The sequence below is a fragment of the Carlito syrichta genome, unplaced genomic scaffold, assembly GCF_000164805.1.
Source record: "Carlito syrichta isolate Samal-C Ts95f unplaced genomic scaffold, Tarsius_syrichta-2.0.1 Scaffold304553, whole genome shotgun sequence".
Lineage (NCBI taxonomy): Eukaryota > Metazoa > Chordata > Mammalia > Primates > Tarsiidae > Carlito > Carlito syrichta.
In genome coordinates, this window is record NW_007248649.1 from 1,453,834 (window position 1) to 1,474,935 (window position 21,102).

The 21,102-nt window shown below is 36.5% G+C and overlaps 1 protein-coding gene across 4 annotated transcripts in view; it reads left to right on the top strand.

The window, feature by feature from the left end:
* Positions 1–21,102, top strand: part of ARFIP1 (ADP ribosylation factor interacting protein 1) — a 115,604-nt gene that overhangs the window by 37,842 nt on the left and 56,660 nt on the right. For all 4 annotated transcript variants that reach the window (XM_008060171.2, XM_008060172.2, XM_008060170.1 and 1 more), the window contains exon 2: positions 5,987–6,088. In XM_008060171.2, the coding sequence (XP_008058362.1) occupies positions 5,996–6,088 (93 nt within the window). In that variant the 5' untranslated portion in view covers positions 5,987–5,995. The remainder of the gene's footprint in view (positions 1–5,986; positions 6,089–21,102) is intronic.

The following is a 21,102-nucleotide window of genomic DNA, read 5'->3' on the forward strand; positions in this document are numbered from 1 at the left end:
GGTCTCGAACCCACAGGCTCAGGCAATCCACTCACCTCAGCCTCCCAGAGGCGCGGGATTACAGGCTGAGCCACCGAGCAGTTTTTTTTACAGAGGTTGTGCTAGTTTACACTCCAACCAACAGTATAGAGGTGTTCCCTTTTCTCTCCACATCCTCTTCAGCATCTTTTGTTTTCTGAGTTATTAATGATGGCCATCCTGACTGGAGTTAGGTGGTATCTCAGTGTGGTTTTGATTTGCATTTCTTTGATGATTACTGAGGCTGAGCATTTTTTTCTTGTATTTGTAGGCTGCCTGTATGTCTTCTTTGAGAAGTATCTATTCATATCTTTTGCCCACTTTTTAATAAAGCTGTTTGTTTTTTTCCTTTTGGCACACTTGAGTTTCTTGTAGATCCTGTTTAAACCTTTGTCAGGTATACAGTTGGCAAATATTTTTTTTTTCCATTCTGTGGACTGTCTCTTTACTGTCTTAATGGTTTCTTTTGCTTTATAGAAACTTTTCAGTTTGATGAGGTCCCACTTGTCTATCTTATCTCTTATGGCATGGACATCTAGGGTTTTGATCAGGAATTGGTTGCCTGTTTCAATTTCTTTAAGGGTGCCTCCTGCATTTTTTAAGCTTCTTATAGTGTGAGGTTTTATGTGTAGGTCTTTGATCCATTTAGAGTTGGTTTTTGTGTATGGTGACAGGTTGGGATGGGTGTCCTGTTTCATTCTTCTGCATGCAGCACTTTAAAAATGTTTTATTCAGGGTACCTGATCTCAAACCAGGCAAAGTGGGAACCAAGGATAGACTCAAACTTTGCCTGTTGTACGATGACTACTTGTGTACCTAATCCTGAATTGTACCCCACATCTTTAAAATAAAATAAATTTTTAAAAATGTTGTATTCACTTCTGTCCTTTAAATTCTGATGAGAAGTCAGCCATTAATTGAATTGTTGTTCCCTGATAGCAATATTTGTTTTTCTCTTACTGCTTTCAAGGTTGGCTCTTTATCTTTGGCTTTAAATAGTTCGACTGTGATGTGTCTTGACGTGGACTTCTTTGTGTTTATTCTGCATCATATTCATTTAGCATTTTGTATCTGCAAATTTTTGTCTCTCATCAAATTTGGAAAATTTTGGGCCATTAGATCTTTAATTGTCTTCTCTGTTCTATTTCTGTCTTTTTTCCTTTTATTTTATTTACACATATGTTGGGTCAGTTAGTATCATCTTATTGGTTCCTAAAGCTCTTTTTTTTCAATCTTCTTTTCCATGTGTTCTTTACATTGGATAATGTATTTTTATTTAGTTTGGGTTCATTTACTCTTTGTTATCTTCATTTGGCTGTTAAGTCCAACTAATGATTTTTAAAAATTGTGCTTTTCAATTCTAGAATTTTCATTTAGTTCATTTTTATTGCTTGTATTTCTATACTGAGATTTTCTATGTTTTTTGCCAAAATTTCATTCATCAAAAACATTTTACTTAAGATCAGCTATATTAGCTTTGCAAAATTCTTGTCTGTTAGTTCCAATGTCTAGTTAACCTCAGATTCTAGATTATCTTCTTTTGTGAATTTTTTTTATTGCTTCATTGTATTTTTGGATTGCATTCTGAACCTTGAAGTGTGGAGATTCTAGATTCTTTTCTTTTTTCCCCAATGAGCATTATTTCCTTTGTTTTAGCAGGTAATTTTCTTAGCTGAGCTTGCATTTCAAACTCTGTTTCTTGATGACAGCTTTAATCTCATTTAGGATCATTTGTCTTTAGATGAGCCCCTTTGAGTCTGTTCTGCCCAAGTGCATTAGTCAGAGGTATGAGTAGACACAGTCAAGGATTCCCTTTCTGGATCTTTACTTTTCAGGATTTCATATTCCTGTCATTTTGTTTTTCAACTTAACTTTTCCCCAGCTAAGAAAGACTGCAGCTTTCCTTCTGAGTGCCCAGGTCACTGTGGGGTACACAGCATGTATAGCATTTAGTGCTAAGCTAAAAGCCAAGGAAGTGGAAACTTACTAACATAGCTCTCTGTCTCTGTCCTCCAAGTGAGCATGCATTCTGTACCACAGTTTCTGCTTTTCTTTACTTTCTAGTACCTTCAGATAATTGCTTTTTAAATTGTGTTCAAATTTTATAGTTGCTTTCTGTGCAGGAGTGAGGAGGTTCAGTAGGGTCTTAGTCTATCAGTCTGAGAAGCAGACACCTGTCTTCTTTTTACCTGTCCTTTCTCAGAAACCTCCTGTTATGGTTCTCCTTGTACCTGATGTACCATTCATAAGTTTTTCTGCTAGTTCCTCTTCATTTCCCCACGTCTCAGATTTTGGGGTGTCTCAGTGCAATATTTAGACCTCCCGTTTTTTAAATCTGTACTCACTTTCTAGGGCAAGAGTCAGGCCAAATCTGCACTTGTTTCATTTACATAGTGTCTGCGACTGCTTTGGGGCTGCAGCAGCAAAGTTGAGTAGTTGTAAGAGAGATCTTATGGCTGAGCCCTAGATGTTGACTGTTTGTCCCTTCATAGAAAAAAATGTTCACCTATTCTAGATGATCTCATTCAGTCAAAGAAATTTAAATATTCTATACACTGATGTTTTGTAAATTTCTTATTTCCAGTTTCAAGCTTTTCTCAGGATTTCAGGCTTATAGATCCAGTAACCTGCCTACCCTCTCCACTGGGAAGTGTAATGGGCTTGTAAACCTGATTATGTCCTAAACTAAACTCATGATATTCCCCCTCCATTGTGCTCCTTCCCAACCTTCCCCAGGTTTGCTAATGGTTATTCCATCTTTCCAGTTATTCAGCCAAAACTCTTGAGAGTTATCCTTGACCTCCCTTTTTTTGTATGCCATATCTGTCTGTAAGGAATTCCTGTTGGCTTTACCTTAAGAGGATATACCTGGAGTCTGACCACTTCTGACATCCTCAGCCACTGTTACCCTAATCCACATCACCATCATCTCTTGCTTCGATTATTCCAGTAGCCTCCTAATTATTCCCCTTGCTTCTGCCTTTGCTTGATTATTATTTAATTCAACACAGCAGCAAATTAACAGTCCTTTCTAAATGTAAGTCAAATTGATTCCACTGTTTATATCTCAGGTGACTTCTCATCTCACTCAGAATAAAATCTATGGTTCTTAATGATGTTCTCTAAAGCCACACGTGTTTTGCCACTGACTGCCTCTCTGCCATTTCCTACTGTTCTCCCCTTGTTCTTTCCCCTCAAGTCACATAGCCTTCTTGTCATTCATTGAAAAGTTGAGCATGATCTCCCCTCCTGGCATTTTTACTCACTATTCCCTCTGCCTGTAAGACTGTATCCCCAGGTATCTTTATGACTCCTTGGTCTCATATAAATTTGTTTACGTCTTCTGAGGTTTTCTGTAACCACTCAGCTAAAACAGCACAAGTCTGAATGCATATACATATGCCTGCCCATTTACATTTATGACTGTATAACATGTTATTCATTTGTTTGTTTTCCCCAACTAGAATGTAAGCTCTATGAGGGTAGGGAGTTTTGTTTGTTTTGTTCATTACTCTATTCTGCATGTCTGAAATAATGTACCAAGCACATTATAGAACTCAATAAATTAGTTAATGAATATATGAGTGAGCAATCACCATTTCTGCCAAATTTCTTTGCTTGCAATTTCCAAGATATAGTAGACTTTTTTTCCACTCTGTTCCTTATGTTCCCTCTATTAAGGATCTTTCCATCACTGTGTCCCTATTTATCATACTTCAAAATTCAGTTTAAATGTCACTTCTGATAAGATTTTCCTCTTAGTGCTCACCACATTACTAAGTGCTACCCTCTTAGCACTCACTATACTTTTTTTTTAAACACCAAGATCTTTTTCTGTCACTTAGGCCAGAGTGCAGTGGTATGATCATGGCTCACTGCAACCTCGAACTCCTGGGCTCAAGCAAACCTTCCACTTCAGCCTCCTGAATAGCTGGGACTACAGATGCATCACCATACTCAGCTACGTTTTTTTTTTATTTTTTTAGAGATGAGGTCTTGCTATGTTGCCTCGGCTGGTCTCAAACTTCTGACCTTCTAAATTGCTGGAATTACAGGCATCAGCCACCACTTCAAGTTCCACCACACTGTAGTATAATTATTATTTTTATCTGCCAATACACTTTAAGCTCTTGGAAGGCTAATAACCAATTAATATTTTTCTTAGCCAGGCTCGGTGGCTCAGCCTGTAATCCCGCGCCTTTGGGAGGCTGAGGTGAGTGGATTGCCTGAGCCCGCGGGTTCGAGACCCATCTGGGCAGCAAGACCTCATCTCTACAATAAAATCAAAAAATCAGCCGGGTGTGGTAGCGCATGCCTGTAATTCCGGCTACTTGGAAGGCTGAGGCGGAAGGATTGCTGGAGCCCAGCAGGTTGAGGCTGCGGTGACTGGGAACGGCCACTGCACTCCAGTCTGGACGACAGAGTGAGACTCCAACTCAATAAATAAATAAATAAATAAATAAATAAATAAATAAATAAATAAAATAAATATTTTTCTTTTTTATTCCAAATATATTGCACAGAAGTTAGTAGGCTCATAGTAAATAACTTTTGGATCACCAGCTGTTTTTAGGAGGAATAAAGTAAGAACATAATCTTGCAATTTGAAAAGATGATGGTTATTTAGATAGCTAGATCTTAGTCTTTTTGGTTAGATTAGAGACCAAATACTAGTGTTTGTACATCTCTTATTTGTAAAGAACAGAAACTTAAGCCCAATAGCCACAAATAATCTGCATCTGGTGTGAGATTGTAGTGAGAATGAGGTGAACAGGAATCTCAAAAGAACCCAAGGTGCCAAGACCATCCAATGGAGAACAGACAGTCTCTTCAACAAATGGTGCTGGAAAAACTGGATATCTATGTGCAAAAGAATGATAATGGAGTCTTACCTTATACCATATGCAAATTAACTCAGAATGGATCGAAATCTTAAAAATGTAGACCTAAAATTACAAAACTCTAAGAAGAAAACATAGTGGAAAAAGATTTGGCAAGGATTTCCTGGATATGAAACCAAAGCATGGGCAACAAAAGTAAAAATAGACAGATTACATCAAAATGAAAAACTTCTTTGCATCAAAGGATACACCAGAGCAAAAAGGCAACTTACAGAATGGGAGAAAATTTGTGCAAACCTTATATCTAATAAGGAGTTCATATCTAAAGAACTTCTATAACTCAACAGTGACGACCAAAAAACCCCAAATAACTTAATGTAAAAATGAGCAAAGGGCTTGTATAGATATTTCTCCAAAGAGGATGTACACATGGCCAGCAAGCATTTGAAAAGATACTCAACATTACTAACCATTAGGGAAATGCAAATAAAAACCACAATGAGATCTCACCAGATACCCATTAGGATGGGTGCTTAAAAAGCAAAAACAAAACAGTAAATAAACATTGGTGAGGATGCAAAGAAATTGGAACCCTTTTGCACTGCTGGTGGGAATATAAAATGGTGTAGCTACTATGGAAGACAGTATGGTAGGTCCTCAAAAAACTAAAAATAGAATTACAGTATGATCTAGTAACACTACTTCTGGGCATATATCCACAAGAATTGAAAGCAGGGTCTTGCAAAATGTCTGCATACCCATGTTTGTAAGCAGCACTATTACAATAGCCAAGAGGTTGAAGCAATCTTAATGTCCATCAAGGGTTGTATGGATACACATATGTGGTATATACATACAATAAAATATTATTCAGCCTTAAAATGGAAGGACATTTTGACACATGCTACAACGTGGATGAACCTTGATGACATTATGTTAAGTGCAGTTAAAACAGCCAGATGCATTTTTATTATATTAGTAAATGTTTATTATGTAAGTATTAGGTAGGTTTCAATTTTAAGACTATTAAAATAGTGTTGTAAACATGATAGAGTTTTTTGAATATTTGTCTTTTATATTTTGGTATTATATTATAGCTTTTTTTCTCCTTTTTTTTTTTTTTTAAGGAATCTACAATGGCTCAAGAATCTCCCAAAAATTCAGCAGCAGAAATTCCAGTGACTAGTAATGGAGAAGTTGATGACTCTCATGAACATGGCTTTAATAGGGTAAGAACACTTTTCTTTCTCTTAATGCAGAGAATCATGATGCAACTTTAAGTGTTGAGGTAAAAAAAATAAATACAATTTAATATAGGAATATTTTCTTAGATCAGCTTCAGTTGGGACTCTAATGTTATTATGTAGGGATGAGTAGATAGTCCATTTTAGTGGTCTGTCAAGATTAAGCTCCATATTCGGCTTTGGTATTATTTTCAGTAATTGACCAGAACCAGAGTGTGTTTGATGATTTTGGATTATCTCTTTATAAAACGACCTAATTTTATTTGTGATTTAAAAACACCCTATAGATTATCCTTTATTAAAAATTGGCACTAATTTCTTTCCTACATGTCATTTACTGCATAATTCCTAAATTGTAGCTTCTGATTTTGCTATGCACTTCCTAAAGTAGCATACTTAATTCAGTGGGAAATGAAACTTAGGTACTTTTAATTTGATCTGCCTCTCAGTGGAAATTTAAATTTAATGCATTTTAATGGGAACACCATGGATTTGAAGATAATCTGGGTTCAAATTTCACCTGTGCCATTTCTGGTGGTGTAACCTTGGGCAAGTATTTATTTAATCTCCTGAGGTTTTTGTTTTCTGATCTCTATAATGAAAATTTTATTTACTTTCATGAGGACATTAATATTAAATGAGATAAGTAATACGTCTAGTATAGTCCTAGAAATGATAATGATGGTTATTATTTCAGAATTTACATTAAATTTCCCCTTTTTAAATGACATTTGATTTAAGTGAGTAACTTTTAAAATACTGCTTTCGTATTTTTGAAAAAGTAGTGGTTGAAATATATTTGAATTATTTTGCAGTTTAAGTAGAACTATTTACTTCATATGTTTAAGAATAACATCCTTTAGTTTAACAGTTGATAATTTAATTCAGGATGTCTTTAGTCTCAGCACTGTTGACATTTTGGATCAGATAATTATTTGGTGTTGGAGGGGGTTGCCCCGTGCATTGTAGAATGATTAGCATATCCCTGGCCTCTTCCTACTAGATGTCAGTAGCTCTCTTCACTTGTAACAAGCAAAAATGTTCCAGATACTGCTAAATGTCCCCAGGAGTGGGTACAATCTCATTCCTAGGTTGAGAACCACTGTTATAGGTTGATTGGTTTAATTGATATTAGAAAATTCCGTTAAATTTTATTTATTTTTGCTTCAACAATCTTTTGAAAGAATTAATATAATATGTCTTTAAACTTGAAGTTTGTTTATTTTAATTGCAAATACTTTAACCTGGTATCTGGGTACTGGTGGCCCAATACAGGGTGAATCATAGAAGCAGACTCTTAAATTCTGAGCACACAAAATGAATTTTTACTTCAGTCTTTGTAAGATACACCTGCATAATAAGGAATCTCAAATTACCTTCATTAGGCTCTACTAACTACTTTCTAAGTGTTTGCTAGTTTAAATGCTCATTATACCAGAATTTTAGTTAGTGGATTTTTTCATCTTATTTTTGTTAACAGCCTCTTTTACAGACTTATTCTGTAAGTAGTTATACAGTGAGTATCTGCTGTGTACAGGCACTGGGGATGTAGCAGTGAACAAAAATATCTGTCATCAGGGAGTTGACATTCTAAAAGAAAAACTGATGAAAGCTAAGAACCTTTAAGAAAAATGAAGTACATACAAAATGTTGCATTCATTGTTGGGGTACGTTGCCTGCAACCTTACAGCTATTTTTCTTATTGTTCTCTTTTATTGAGGTAGAGGTTATACACAGCAAAAAGCACAAATGTTAAGTGTAGAGCTCGATGAAACCACCCCAGATCAAGAAGTAGAACGTTTCCAGTTCCTCTGGCTTCCTCATGCTCTCTCTCAGGCAATACTCCTTACCCTGTTTCAGGGTAACTACTGTTAACCTAACTCTATCATCATAGAGTGCTTTTGACTGTTCCTGAGCTACATATCAGTGGAATCATACAGTATGTACTCTTTTGACTGACTTTCACTCAACATTCTGTCTATGAGATTCCTTCATATTGTTGCTTATGGTAATACTTGTCTTTTTAATTGTATTTTTTCCATGTGTTAATATACCACACTTTGTATATCAGTTCTTCAGTTGATGGATATCTGGGTTGTTTCCTGTTTATAGCTATTATGAATAAATCTGCTCTGACCATTCTTATACAGGTCTTTTGATATACTGATTATTTGTTTCTGTCAGGTATGTACCCCAAAGTGAAATTGTCAGGACATGAGTTTGAATTTTTGGTAAATGGTTGAACCAGTTGACAATTTCACCAGCAGTGAAGGAGAGTTCTGGATGTTGCACATTCTTACTAGCTCTTGCTATTGTCATACATTTCAGTTTTAGCTGTTCTGATGAAGGCAAAATGGTGTCCCATTGTGGTTTAAATATGCAGTTCCCTGATGACTAAAGATGTTGAGCACGTTTTCATATTATTATTGACGATTGGATATTGTCTTTTATGAAGTGCCTTTTCTAGTCTTCTGCTCCTTTTTCTCTTGGGTGTATGCCTTTTTCTAATTTGTTTGAAGGAGTTGTGTGTATAAGTCATTTGTTTGAATGTATGTGTTGGAAATGTCTTCAAGTCTATGTCTTGCTTTTTACTCTGTTAATGGTATCTTCTGATGACCAGATGTTGTTAATTTTAATGAATTCCAATTTGTCAATGTTTCCTTCTAAAGTGATTTTTGTGTACTGTTTAAGAAATTTTTGCCTACTCTGCTTCTCTAAAAGTTACGTTGCTTTGCTTTTTGCATTAGGGTCTTTGATTCATCTTGAATTAATTTTTGTGCATGATGTGAAGTAGGGGTCAAGGTTTTTTTTTTTTCTCTTCATGTAAATATCCAGTTGACTCAGCACTGTTTGTTAAAGACTGCCCTTTCTATCCGTGTGCAAAAAAACATGAAATTGAATCATTATTTTGAACCATACATAACAATGAACTCAAAATGGATTAAAGACTTAAACATGAGGACTGAAACTATAAAATCTCAAGAGGAAACATTGGGGAAAAGCTCCATTACATTGGTCTTGGCAGTGATTTTTTTTAGATATGACATCAGAAGCACAGGCAACAAAAACAAAAATAAACAAGTGGGACTACGTTAAACTAAAAAGTTTCTGCAAAGCAAAGGAAACAGTCAACAAAATAAGGCAGCCTGCAGAATGGGAGAAAATATTTGCAAACTGTATCTGATTAGGGGTTAGTATCCAAAATAAATATATAAAGAACTCATACAACTCAATAACAGAAAAACAACCTGATTTAAAGATGGGGCCTGAATAGACATTTTTTCCCAAAAAGAAACACAAATGACCAACAGTTATATGAAGAGGTGCTCAACATCACTAATGATCAGGGAAATGCAAATCAAAACTACAATGAGATATCACCTAATACCTGTTGACTGCTATCAGAGATAAGTGTTGGTGAGGATGTGAAAAAAAATGGGATCCTTAGACACTGTTGATGGAAATGTAAATTGGTATAGACATTATAGAAGACAGCATAGAGATTCTTCAAAAAATTAAAACAAAATAGAACTACCTTAAGATCCAGCAATCCCACTTCTGGGTATATATTTAAAGGAAATAAAATCACTATCTTGAAGAAATAGCTGCACTCCCATGTTCATTGTAGTGTTACAATAGCCAAAATATGGAACTATCCCAGGTGTCCATTGATGGATGAATGGATAAAGAAAATGTGATATACACACATAGACACACAAGTCTATGATGTTTTAATGTATACACACACACACACACACACACGAATATTATTCAGCCCTAAAAATGGAGGAAGTCTTGCCATTTGTAACAGCATGGATGAACTTGGAAGATATTATGCTAAATGAAGTAAATCAGACACAAAAATGACAAATACTGCATAATTTTACTTGTATGTGGAATCTAAAACAAATCTTAGAAACAGAAGAGTGGTTATTGATTGGGGAGCATGATGGTCACAGTGTACAAACTTGCAGTTAATTATGAGTAAGTGCTGGAGTGCTAATGTACACGTGATAACTATAGTTTATTAACTATATTATTTATACTTGAAATTTGCTAGTAGAGTAGTTCTTAAGTATTCGCACCACATACACTTAAAAAGTAACTTTGTGAGGTGATGATATGTTAATTAGCTTTATTGTGATAATTATTTCACTGTGTGTGTGTATATATTAAAACATCACATTGTATACTTACAGTTACATACGATTTTCTTTATCAATTATACCTAAATAAAGCTGAGAGAAAAAAGGACTACTCTTCCCTTACTGGGGCTTTTGCTGTTATGTTAATTGGGTGATCATATGTGTTTAGGTTTGTTTCTAGACTTGCTGCTTTATTTTTTTTTTTGTCTTTCCTTGGAACAGTACCATACCTTGTTACTTAGTGCAGTAATTAAAACTGGAGCAAATATCAGCTCCAGTAGTTAATTCCTCCAGCTTTGTTCTGCAAGGCTGCCTTGTGCCTTAAACCTGTTCATGAGTCTTTAGCTATTTATTTGCCTTTGAGTAGCACTAGAGAAAGTTTTTTTCCCCCATTTCCTTTCAAATTTAACTTTGGAATAAAAAATGTTACTAGTGAAGTGAATTAAACTGTAACATATCAGTATGAGTTCTTTGCTTATGCAGTCAAAGTCAATAACTTGCCCCTTTCCAAGTTTACTCATCGGTTACTATCAGATTATCCTTTTGGCGATTCCCTTGAAATGTTATTTCACTTTCTGTTGGAAGGTAGAGAAAGAATAAAGGGGTGTTGTCCTGGAGGTCTCCTTACTGGATGTGAGCTCCATCAGTGGGAGGCCTCCATAGGATATGGAATCCTCTTCGACCAACCAACTCCACTTCACTGCCCCTAGGAAATTTGACATCATAAAACTTGTTTCTACCTATTTTTATTTTAAAATACAGACATCATGTGAGTCCTGTACATATTTAATATCCTTTAATTAAAATAAAATTTAGCTGTTGCTTCCTTTCCCTATGAGTGAAAACAGTATTTTCAAAATATATTTTGACTGGTTTGAATAAATTACACTTGAGATCCATTAGGCATGTGTTTGCCTAAATGCTGTTTCACTTTTCCTATTTTACCTTTCTGAGCATAAATGAGAAATTGCATTCTTATTCTCAAATAGAGAAATCTTTTTGGTTTTATTTATTTTTATTTTTAAATTTTATTTTATAGTAGGGTACATGTGAAGATTTGCTACATTAAGTAAATTGTGTGCAGTTGAGGTTTGGGCTTCTAGCAAGCCCTCTTCTCTCCAGTAGTGGACATGGTACTCAGTGGGTGGTTGTGTGCCCTTCATCTCCCTCCCTCTTTTAGCAGTGCCCACCATCATTTGTTCCCACTTTTGTGCCTGCGATTCCAATGCTTAGTGCCCACTTATGACTGAGAACATGGAATATTCAGTTTTTGTTTCTGTGATAATTCATTTGGAATGATGGTCTCCAGCTGCATCCATGTTGCTGCAAAGGACATGACTTTGTCCTTCTTTATGCCTGCGTAGTATTCCATTTTATACCACATTTTGTTTATCCAGTCTACTTTTTTTTTTTTTTGAGTTGGTGTCTCATTCCATCACCCAGGCTGGAGTTTCAGTGGTCGTCTGGGTTGGTTCCAAATTCTTGTTCATGTGACTGGTACCGCAGTATACACATGCAGGTGTCTTTTTGGTAGAGCGATTTATGTTCCTCTGGGTATATTCCCAAGAGTGGGATTGCTGGGTCAAATGATAGCTCAATTTTTAGTTCTTTGATAAGTTGCCACACTACTTTCCACAAAGGTTGGACTAGCTTACATTCTCAAGTTGAAATGGAACTTTTCCTGTGGAAACATTCCCTTTTCTCTGCAGCCTCGCCAACATCTATTGTTTTTTTACTTTTTTTTTTTTTCCTTTGAGTTGAGGTCTCACTCTGTCACCCAGACTGGAATGCAGTGTCACAATCACGACTCACTGCAGTCTCGACCTCCTGGGTACAAGCAATGCTCCCTCTTCAGCTTCCCAAGTAGCTGGACCTACAGGAGCACACCATCACGCCTGGCTTGCTTTTTGACTTGTTAATGATAGCCGTCCTGACCAGTGTGAGGTGGCATCTCATTGTAGTTTTGATCTGCATTTCTCTGATGATTAGAGATACTGAGCATTTTTTTCGTGTTTGTTGGCTGCATGTATGTCTTCCTTTGAGAAGTGTCCGTGTCCTTTGCCCACTAATTTTTAATGAGGTTATTAGTTTATTTCCTGTCAATTTGTTTGAGTTCCTGACTGATAAGCCTTTGATGGATGAATAGCTTGCAAATATTTTCCCCATTCTGTGAGTTTTCCCTTTACTCTCTTGAAGGCTTCTTTTGCTGTGCAAGAACTTGTTAGCTTGTTAAAGTCTTACCTGTCAATTTTAGATTTTCCTGCATTTTCTTTTGAGGACTTGGCAATGAAGGTTTTTCTGTTTTAATAGAGTTAAGATTTTATAGTTTTCTGAGATACTTTACTTCTATACATCTTCCTCTTATACCTATTTGTTGTTTAAAAATTTTGCAATGGCTTTCATTTAATCATACTCAAAGTATGAAGTCTTACATAAAATCAAGGTGGTAGCTTATTAAGTTGTCATAACTTGGATGGCCAGCTGGTGTCACTGTGGCACAAGCAATGGAATCATAAATGTTTTTGTTCTTGCTTGTGTTTCTCATTTCAACTGTTTTCATTTGAGAGTTTTCATTTGACTTCCTTTCATGTCCTAAGAATATATCCTAAGAGAGGCCCGGGTTGGACTCATATTCAACGTTCACATTTATGTAGCGATTATAATGGAAGCCCTCGCCCTAGACAGACCCTTGCCAGCAGTTTAGTCATTGCTTCTTGTGTTAATGTTTCCAGGTTTGTTACTCTCTTTATTAAGGAAGATGGGGCAACAGCTAGATGTGGAGAGGATAATAATCTTAGTATTATCTCAGGTTTTTACAGAAAAAAATATTACTGCTTCTAAATAAAATTTTTTAAAATATTAGATATAATCTCTAAGGAATTCAAATTACTCTTTGACTTGTAAACTGCATATTATTTATAGTACAAGTTTTTATAATGTTGGACAAAATATTGGATTAGAAATTTGCAAGTTGGGTCATGAGTTAAAGAGAGGAAGTGAATATTAGCTCCACATGGTTGAAACTTCTTACAAATTAATTTATAATTGGCAGACATAGAGAAAGTACCTCATTAGACATAGTTGAAATGGAACTCTTCCAGTGGAAGACCCAAAACAAAAATCTATAATTTAGGAGTTTTTCACCTATATAATCCTTTCTCTAAAGAAGTGTACATACACACAAAACTACCAAGTTTTACATTCAATTATATGGCGCTTAGGATCTCCTGATCCCTATGTATGGGTTCTGAAGTTCCTTGCTCTTAAGAACCCCTAGTCTGTAAGTTTTGAGTTTAATCACAGTAAGTAGTTCAGTAGGAATAGCTTAGAGATCTCTGAGTCTCACTTTTTTTATTTTACAATAGAGGAAAGGGATCTTGAGGTTGTGATAGAATCACAACTGTACCAGAAGCTTATGTGATTTGACTGTAAGTGCAGTGAGGGCAAGAACTCAAATTCGTTACCTTATTTCCAGGGCCTGGCACCAGTTCCTGGCACATGATAGATATAGGGTTTCAGTAAATGTTAGACCTAGGACTAGAAACAAGGATTCCAAACTTCTCCAGAAAAACAAGGAAGAGAGATTGTAATCTTAGATCGGATACATCTTGTTGTCCTTAATTTTCCTGCATATGTTGTTTGAATGTGTGTGTATGCAGTCTTTGTTGTTGTTATTGTTGTTTTAATTTTTAATGTGTTTGTTGAACTCAGTAGTTTCTTCATTTCCTTGCATTTAGCAGTCTGGAATAACATATTCTAGCAGTCTGGAGAAGATTTGGGAAGGAAATAGAATATAAGAAATTGTCAGAACATTGTGTTGGACATAGTTCTATTCTTCAGCTCTGATCCTCACCAAACCAATGTTGCGACTTGTTTATCTGCTTTTTCCGAGATTAGAATCTCTGCTGTTAGGTCACAGAGAGTGTGTACACATGGCACAGTTTATGGTTCACAGTAGTTGCTCAGTAAAAGAATGGATTCTAGCATAAGGACTTAAAATTTGATTTCTTTTCTACTTCAGCCATCCTACCCTGGAATTTGCGTTGTGATAACAGTTTGTCTCCATACTATATAGTAATATAATGTTTCCACATTACTAACATCTACCGATAACTGAGCTACTAAAAAAATTTAGTTGCTCAGTAATGGCAACATGGATTTGTTGGGGGCTTTTTCAAAAGGCTAATTGGACCCTTTTAGAAGTATAGCAAATGTTTTTCCAGGATTATTTAACTTATGCAAATCTAGATTCATCTTAATACTGTGTTTGCTTTTTAACTGTAGACTGTACTCTTAATACTATTACCACAAAATAAACTTTAAATATATATATTATACATGTATACATTAAGTTAATTCTAGGTTGAGATTTCTGTTGAAAATATAATTTCTAATGGAAGATTAAAAACTTATATATCTTAATTGTAATCTTTAGACTGTGCCCTTATAAACAAAAGCTGTTATGAATAAGTTTTTTGATTTCTAGGAGGAATTATTTTGAATGTAGATATATACAGATGTTTCTACAGTGATAATCTTTGAGTGAATTCAGTATTTCTTTATGCAAGTTGGTACATGATTTTATTCTTATTAAACTACTTAGAATCTAGACTAAGGAGGTGAGAGTGGGTGCAACCAAAAGGGGAGGCAGTGAGCCGTCAAAGATGAGTGACCTTTTCAGTTCTTGTTAAATGTTTGTTGAATGATTGAATGAGATGGGGAGGATTAAGATTTTGTGTGTGTGTATGTGTGTGTGTGTGTGTGTGTGTGTGTGTGTGTGTGTGTGTGTGTGTGTGTTTTGATAAAATGAAGAAAATAGATAAATCAGAAGATTTACCGACTTACATCTCTGGATCAGGTGGAAAAACAATATAGAAGGAGATTATGATCATAAAGTATGTTATTAGACTTACTCATTTAAAATGAGATTCCAGAAGTGTTGCTTCCTGAGTGATGACAAGATGCAAAGTTTAGGTTGCCTGAGTGGAATGGGGTATGAACGATGAAAGCCATTAAGAGATGAAGAGGTTAATCACATTGGAGACTAAGGTATAGCCTGGGTTGTACTAATGTATCTTTTATCTGCTCTCACACTTTTTTGGTGCCTTGTCCCACTATGGATTCCCAAACCTGATTCAAATTACCTACTTTAGGCATTTCTGCAGGTATACTGAGGGGAAAAAAACATACACCTTTACATATGTTATTACTATTCCCCATCTTCATCAGCATAAGCAGGCAGGCTCATGCAATAGATTTTATTTCAAGTACTTTACAATTTATATTTTAAAATACAGCAACATACTACATACCATGCCATGAGAAGACTATATATGCTTAGTGCATATTTTAGCTTGGAAGGATTTGCTTGGTGAACATATAATCAGTCCTTGCAAGTGTGCCCAGTGCCGTGTATTAGGTCACATCCAGGATGATGATGAGAGTTAGGGGTAGAGCAGAAGACCTATGTATGCCACAGCCTTGAACTGGGCATTGACTAGAAGGAAGGTGGATGACAGTATGGAGGTAGGAGAGAGGGCAATGAGGCGGGTGGCACACAGGAAACAGGAGAGGTGGGGCCAGTGCTGCACAAGAATGGAAAGCAGTTCTACAACAGAGTTCCTCAAAATAGACCAGGGCTCACCTACATTAGAACCTCATGACTTGCTTGTTTGCCATTCTGATTCCTGGGCCCCACACTCCAACTTAATGAGAATCACAATGGGCAGCTAAGAGCTATCGGCATTTTTAGCAGAATCCTCAGGTGATTCTTACTAAAACTATAGTTTGAGATCTGGTCACTTAGAAGTACCAGTGGAGAGCTGAGTAAATGCTGACCCTGCCTTCTAGGAGCAGAATGTTGGAAGATAGCTCTGACTCAAGATAATTGTAGAGGCCAATCTAAGGAGGTTAATGATGTTGAAGGACTGGGGGTGCGGAGGCAATTCTTTAAAAGTTAGGTTACGAGCCAGGCTCGTTGGCTCAGCCTGTAATCCCGCGCCTTTGGGAGGCTGAGGTGAGTGGATTGCCTGAGCCCACGGGTTCGAGACCCGCCTGGGCAGCGAGACCTCGTCTCTACAATAAATCAAAAAATCAGCCTGGCGTGGTAGCACATGCCTGTAATTCCGGCTACTTGGAAGGCTGAGGTGGAAGGATCGCCGGAGCCCAGCAGGTCGAGGCTGCGGTTGGCCAGGAGCGGCCACTGCACTCCAGTCTGAGCGACAGAGTGAGACTCCGACTCAAAAAAAAAAAAAAAAAAAAAGTTAGGGTACGTAGACACTTGGGAGGATTTTGTTCATTTTCAAGAATAGGTTTAAATCAAGAAAATTGAAGTAATAGGCACTCTGCTAGAGATCAGGAATTCAAGAGAAAAACAAAATAGCTAAGCGCCTTCCCTGGTCTTAGAGAGCATACTTGGGCGTAGGGAGAAAGAATTTAGACAAATTAATTTTAAGACCATGTGAGAAGTGACATTCTAGGCCAAGTATAGCATGGTCTGAGAACTGATGGGAGGAATATGGAAGGATCACCTAAGGAATTGCTGTCTAAGCTGAGATCTGAAAGGTGAGCTAGCCCGATGAAGAAGGATGAAGAGTATTCTTATCAGAGGCAACTGTAAAGACCTGAAGGAAGTGTGAGACCATAGAACTGAAAACTCATACTGTTGTTGGAATGGAGAATGTAGGGCAGGTATATGAGACATGAGGCTCAAGAGGTAAGTACTAGATCCTTTGAACCCATGTTGAGGAGTTTAGAATTTACCTAAAAGGCAGAGGAGAGCCACTAAATGGCATCTCAGTCAGGTCTGCATTTTGGAAAGTTGTCTTTGGTTACAGTTTGAAGAATGATTTGCCGGCCTCACAGGACTGGAGACAAGGAAACAAGTTAGATCACCAAGTGAAGAAGGGAAGTAAGACTTAGGACTTCCTCTGGTAAAGAACAACATTCTGCTTTTCAAGATGTAGACAGGAGAAAAACTGGGAGAGTATAATATAAGAGAACTAAGTGAGAAAAGTGTATGTAATATATAGAATACTTGGAAAATCCTTACAGTCACTCCTTTGTTGAAGATTTCTCTGCCTAGTCGTATGTTAAAGGAGAATTAATCTCTAGTTCTGCTTATATATTCCAATGTTGCTCATCTTATTAAGGATACACAACAAATTTGTATTTTAAAGTAGATTTGCTGAACATTTTGTTTTTTTTAATTCACTAACTTTAGTTCAAAAGTAGATTGCCATGTTATATTTTAAGTTCTAAACTTAAGTTTTTAATATCATTCTTATGCTAACCTCTATTAAAATTTACAAAACGGAGGCAAGTTATTTTGGTTCAAAATGAGCATCCCTTCAGTTTTATGAAAGCTATTACTACAAATACTACTTTGTATCCTTTGAAAATTAATTAAAATATACAAAAACTTATTTGGAGCTTTTGCCAAAAGCATTATCTTTTGTTTTAGCTTAATTGTTTGAAAATATTGTATATTTTAAAAAAACTAGTAAATACTCCAGCATTATTCTAATAACTTGAATAGAAGGTTAACTCTGATTTATTCCATAGTATTGTACAATTGTTAAGCTTGTTTTTGCAAAGTGTTAAACTTTGAGTTGAATGTCAGCAACATAAAAATGCAGCTTCTCAGCACTAAAGTTTTCTCCATTTACATTTATGGTTATTACTGATGTGTGAGATTTTTTTTTCCTGTCATATTATTGTTTTCTGGTTGCTTTGTGTGGTGTTTGTTCTTTTCTTTTTCTCTTATTGTTTGTCATTGTGATCTGGTGGTTTTCTTAATGGTACAATTTGAGTCCTTTCTCTTTCTCATTTGTGTTTGTTTTACCGGTAAGTTTACTTGTATGTTTTCACAGTAGTAAATGTTGTACTTTTGCTTCCAGGTTTAGCACTCCCTTAAGCATTTCGCATAGGCCTGTTTAGTGGTGATTAATTCCCTTGGCTTTTTCTTGTCTGGGAGAGACTTTATTTTTTTCTTCATTATGAAGGATAATTTTCCTGAGTATATATCCTTGGCTAACAGGGTTTTTTTGTTCAGCACTTTGAATATATCAGCCCATTCTCTCCTGGCTTGTAAAGTTTCTACCGAGAAATCGACTGTTAGTCTAATGGAGATTCCTTTATAGGTGACTAGCTTTTCTCTTGCTGTTTTTAGAATTCTTTCTTTGTTATTGACTCCATTTGCCATACAGAAGACCTTTTGCATTGTGTTGGGTTGGTGATCTCAGAGCCCCTGTATCTGGATATCTAAATCTCTTGATAGACTTGGGACATTTTAATCTATGAGTACATTAAATAGGTTTTCTAACCTTTCCATTCTCTTTGCCTGCAGGGGCCCCGATAATTTGAATATTTGGTTGCTTTATGGTGTATCATATGTCACAAAGACTTTACTCATTCTTTTTTCTTTATTTTTGTCTGTCTGAGTTATTTCAAAAGAACTTTCTTCAAGTTCTGAGATTCTTCTGCTAGAGCTAGTCTATTGTTGAAGTTTTCAAGTGTATTTTGTATTTCACTTAATGAATTCTTCAGTTTCAGCATTTCTCTTTGGTTGTTTTTTTTAATATTTCTCTCTTTGATAAATTTCTCATTTATATCCAGAATTGTTTTTCTGATTTATTTGTATTATTTCTTAGAATTTTCTTATATCTCACTGAGCTTCTTTAGAGCCAATCATTTGAATTCTTTTCCAGGATCATGAATTTCTTTTTGATTGAGATCTGTTGCTGGAGAGCAATTGTGTTACTCTGGACATGCCATATTTCCTTGCTTTTTAATGTTTTCTATGCCCTTATGTTGATATTGGGTGTAACACTCAATTCTTCCAATTTTTGATTTTGCTTTTGTAGGGGAGGACTTTTTCCTGAAGAAGTATCAATGGTGTTGGTTGGGTAGGGCATTTTGGCTTTGATTCTTGGTGAATGCTATACTGTAGAATCAGTAGGATTTATTTGGCTATAAACCATATCAGTAGTATCTAGTTTTTCTCATTAGCTTGGGATGCAGTTATTAGTGGAAGTTATGATGAAGTTTTGCTCAGTACTAGGACACCGGGTAGTCTAGTATTCTGGCACTTGTGATGACAACAGTGGGCTGATCATACGTGTCCTTGGGCCTCAGGGTAGTGTATGCTGGTATCAGTGTTGGTGGGTCCAGGTAGACCGATTCTTAGGCCTCCAGGTGGCCTACTCGAATGCCAGTAGTGACTACAGTGGGCTGGGCAGATAGGTAGGTTTTCAGGCCCCCTGGGCAGCTGGAATGGTGTAAGTGATGGCAGTGGCAGTGGCAGGAAGACCCTGTGGGTCTTGAGCAGTGTACACTAGTGTTGGCAGTAGCTGCAGTGAGCTGGGCAGGGCAGTCTCCAGGCCCACCAGTTGTACATGCAGGTAGGTACCAGCTGTGGTGGTAATAACCAAGTGAATAAGCCCAACCTCAGACCCTGGGATGCGTGCTCAGGTGATAGCAGTAGTGGACTGGGCAGGGTAATTCCTGGCCCCTTAACTCTATGCTCTGGCACAGGGGCAGGGCAAAGCCAGGCAGGTTGGGCTTGTCTTGAGGCCCTCCGATGGTATGTACAGGTGCTAGCCATGGTAGACAGGGTCGGGGAGATCCCCAGGCCACCTGCAGAAAGCTCAGGCAGGGCATGGCAGCTATTGCACGTGTATAAGAAAGAGACCCAGGTAAATTTGGAAGTTTTCAATGTATTGATAATTTTTAAAGCCAGAAGACTTGGGGCGGTAGGGTAGGGGAAAATAAAAGAGAACCTGAATCCTGGAATGCTTCAGGATTTGGAGAATTGGAGATAAGGAGAAATCAACAAAGGACATCATAAACAAATAAAGTGACATATGAGGAAAACCAAGACAGTGTCCTCCAAAGCCAGAGTTTGAAGATATAACAAAGAAGAAACAACTACCTGTGTCAAGTGCTGTTTGGTAATTCAAGCAAGATGAGAACTGGTGATTGACAACTGGATATGGCATTGATGAAGTCTTTGGTGACCTTTACTAAGACCCTGATAGTTATTAATTTAGGCCCCGCCATGCAAATCATGTAATTGCCTGGACAAGATTAGTAAGCTCTCAAGGAAAACCCTCTTGACACTTATCAGCTGTGAGAGACTATATCTGTAAGTTTTGACTTTGCAAATTGGAAAATTCAAAATGTTAGAAAGTTTTAAGTTTTAAAATTAAAACTGGTGCATTTTATGTGGTGAGGTAGTTTATTAAGAAAGGATTTCAAAGACATACATGTCTTTTAGTATATCACTTACTTGTAATTGTAGAAAACCATTATGATCTATTCATAGACGGAAAAATTGGTAATTCCTCATATTTAAACCAGAGGGTAAAAGGACTTTTAATTGGAAATCTAGTGTTTCAAGAAACCCATTTGAGACCCAAGACCAATGTTTTCTTATACAAGAGGATTGTTAGTTGTTTATCTCTTTGAAAGAAACAGTTTGAGTTGAATTTGATATATAATAGGTAACCAGTCATATGTCTCAGGGTCTAGAATTCCTTAGATGCCTGACTTATTAATGAGTATAGAGTTATTCTTCAGAATACCCAAGGCCTTTGAGGATCTTCAGAAGTGTTCTAATGACTGTTTCAAAGACCAAGCTGTTGTCTTTCAATTTCTCTTTAGCTGCATTTCTGTGTTTTTGAAAACATCTCTATCACTACTGAAGTGATTTATTTGTAATGAAGTTCATGATCTTCCAACTGGTCTTTCTCCCTATTTTTTGGTTTGTTCTTTGAATATTCCTTACTTTTTGTATCAAATTTACTGCCTTCCTCTTAAAACATGTCTTTTCCACATTATTCCCTGTCTCACACT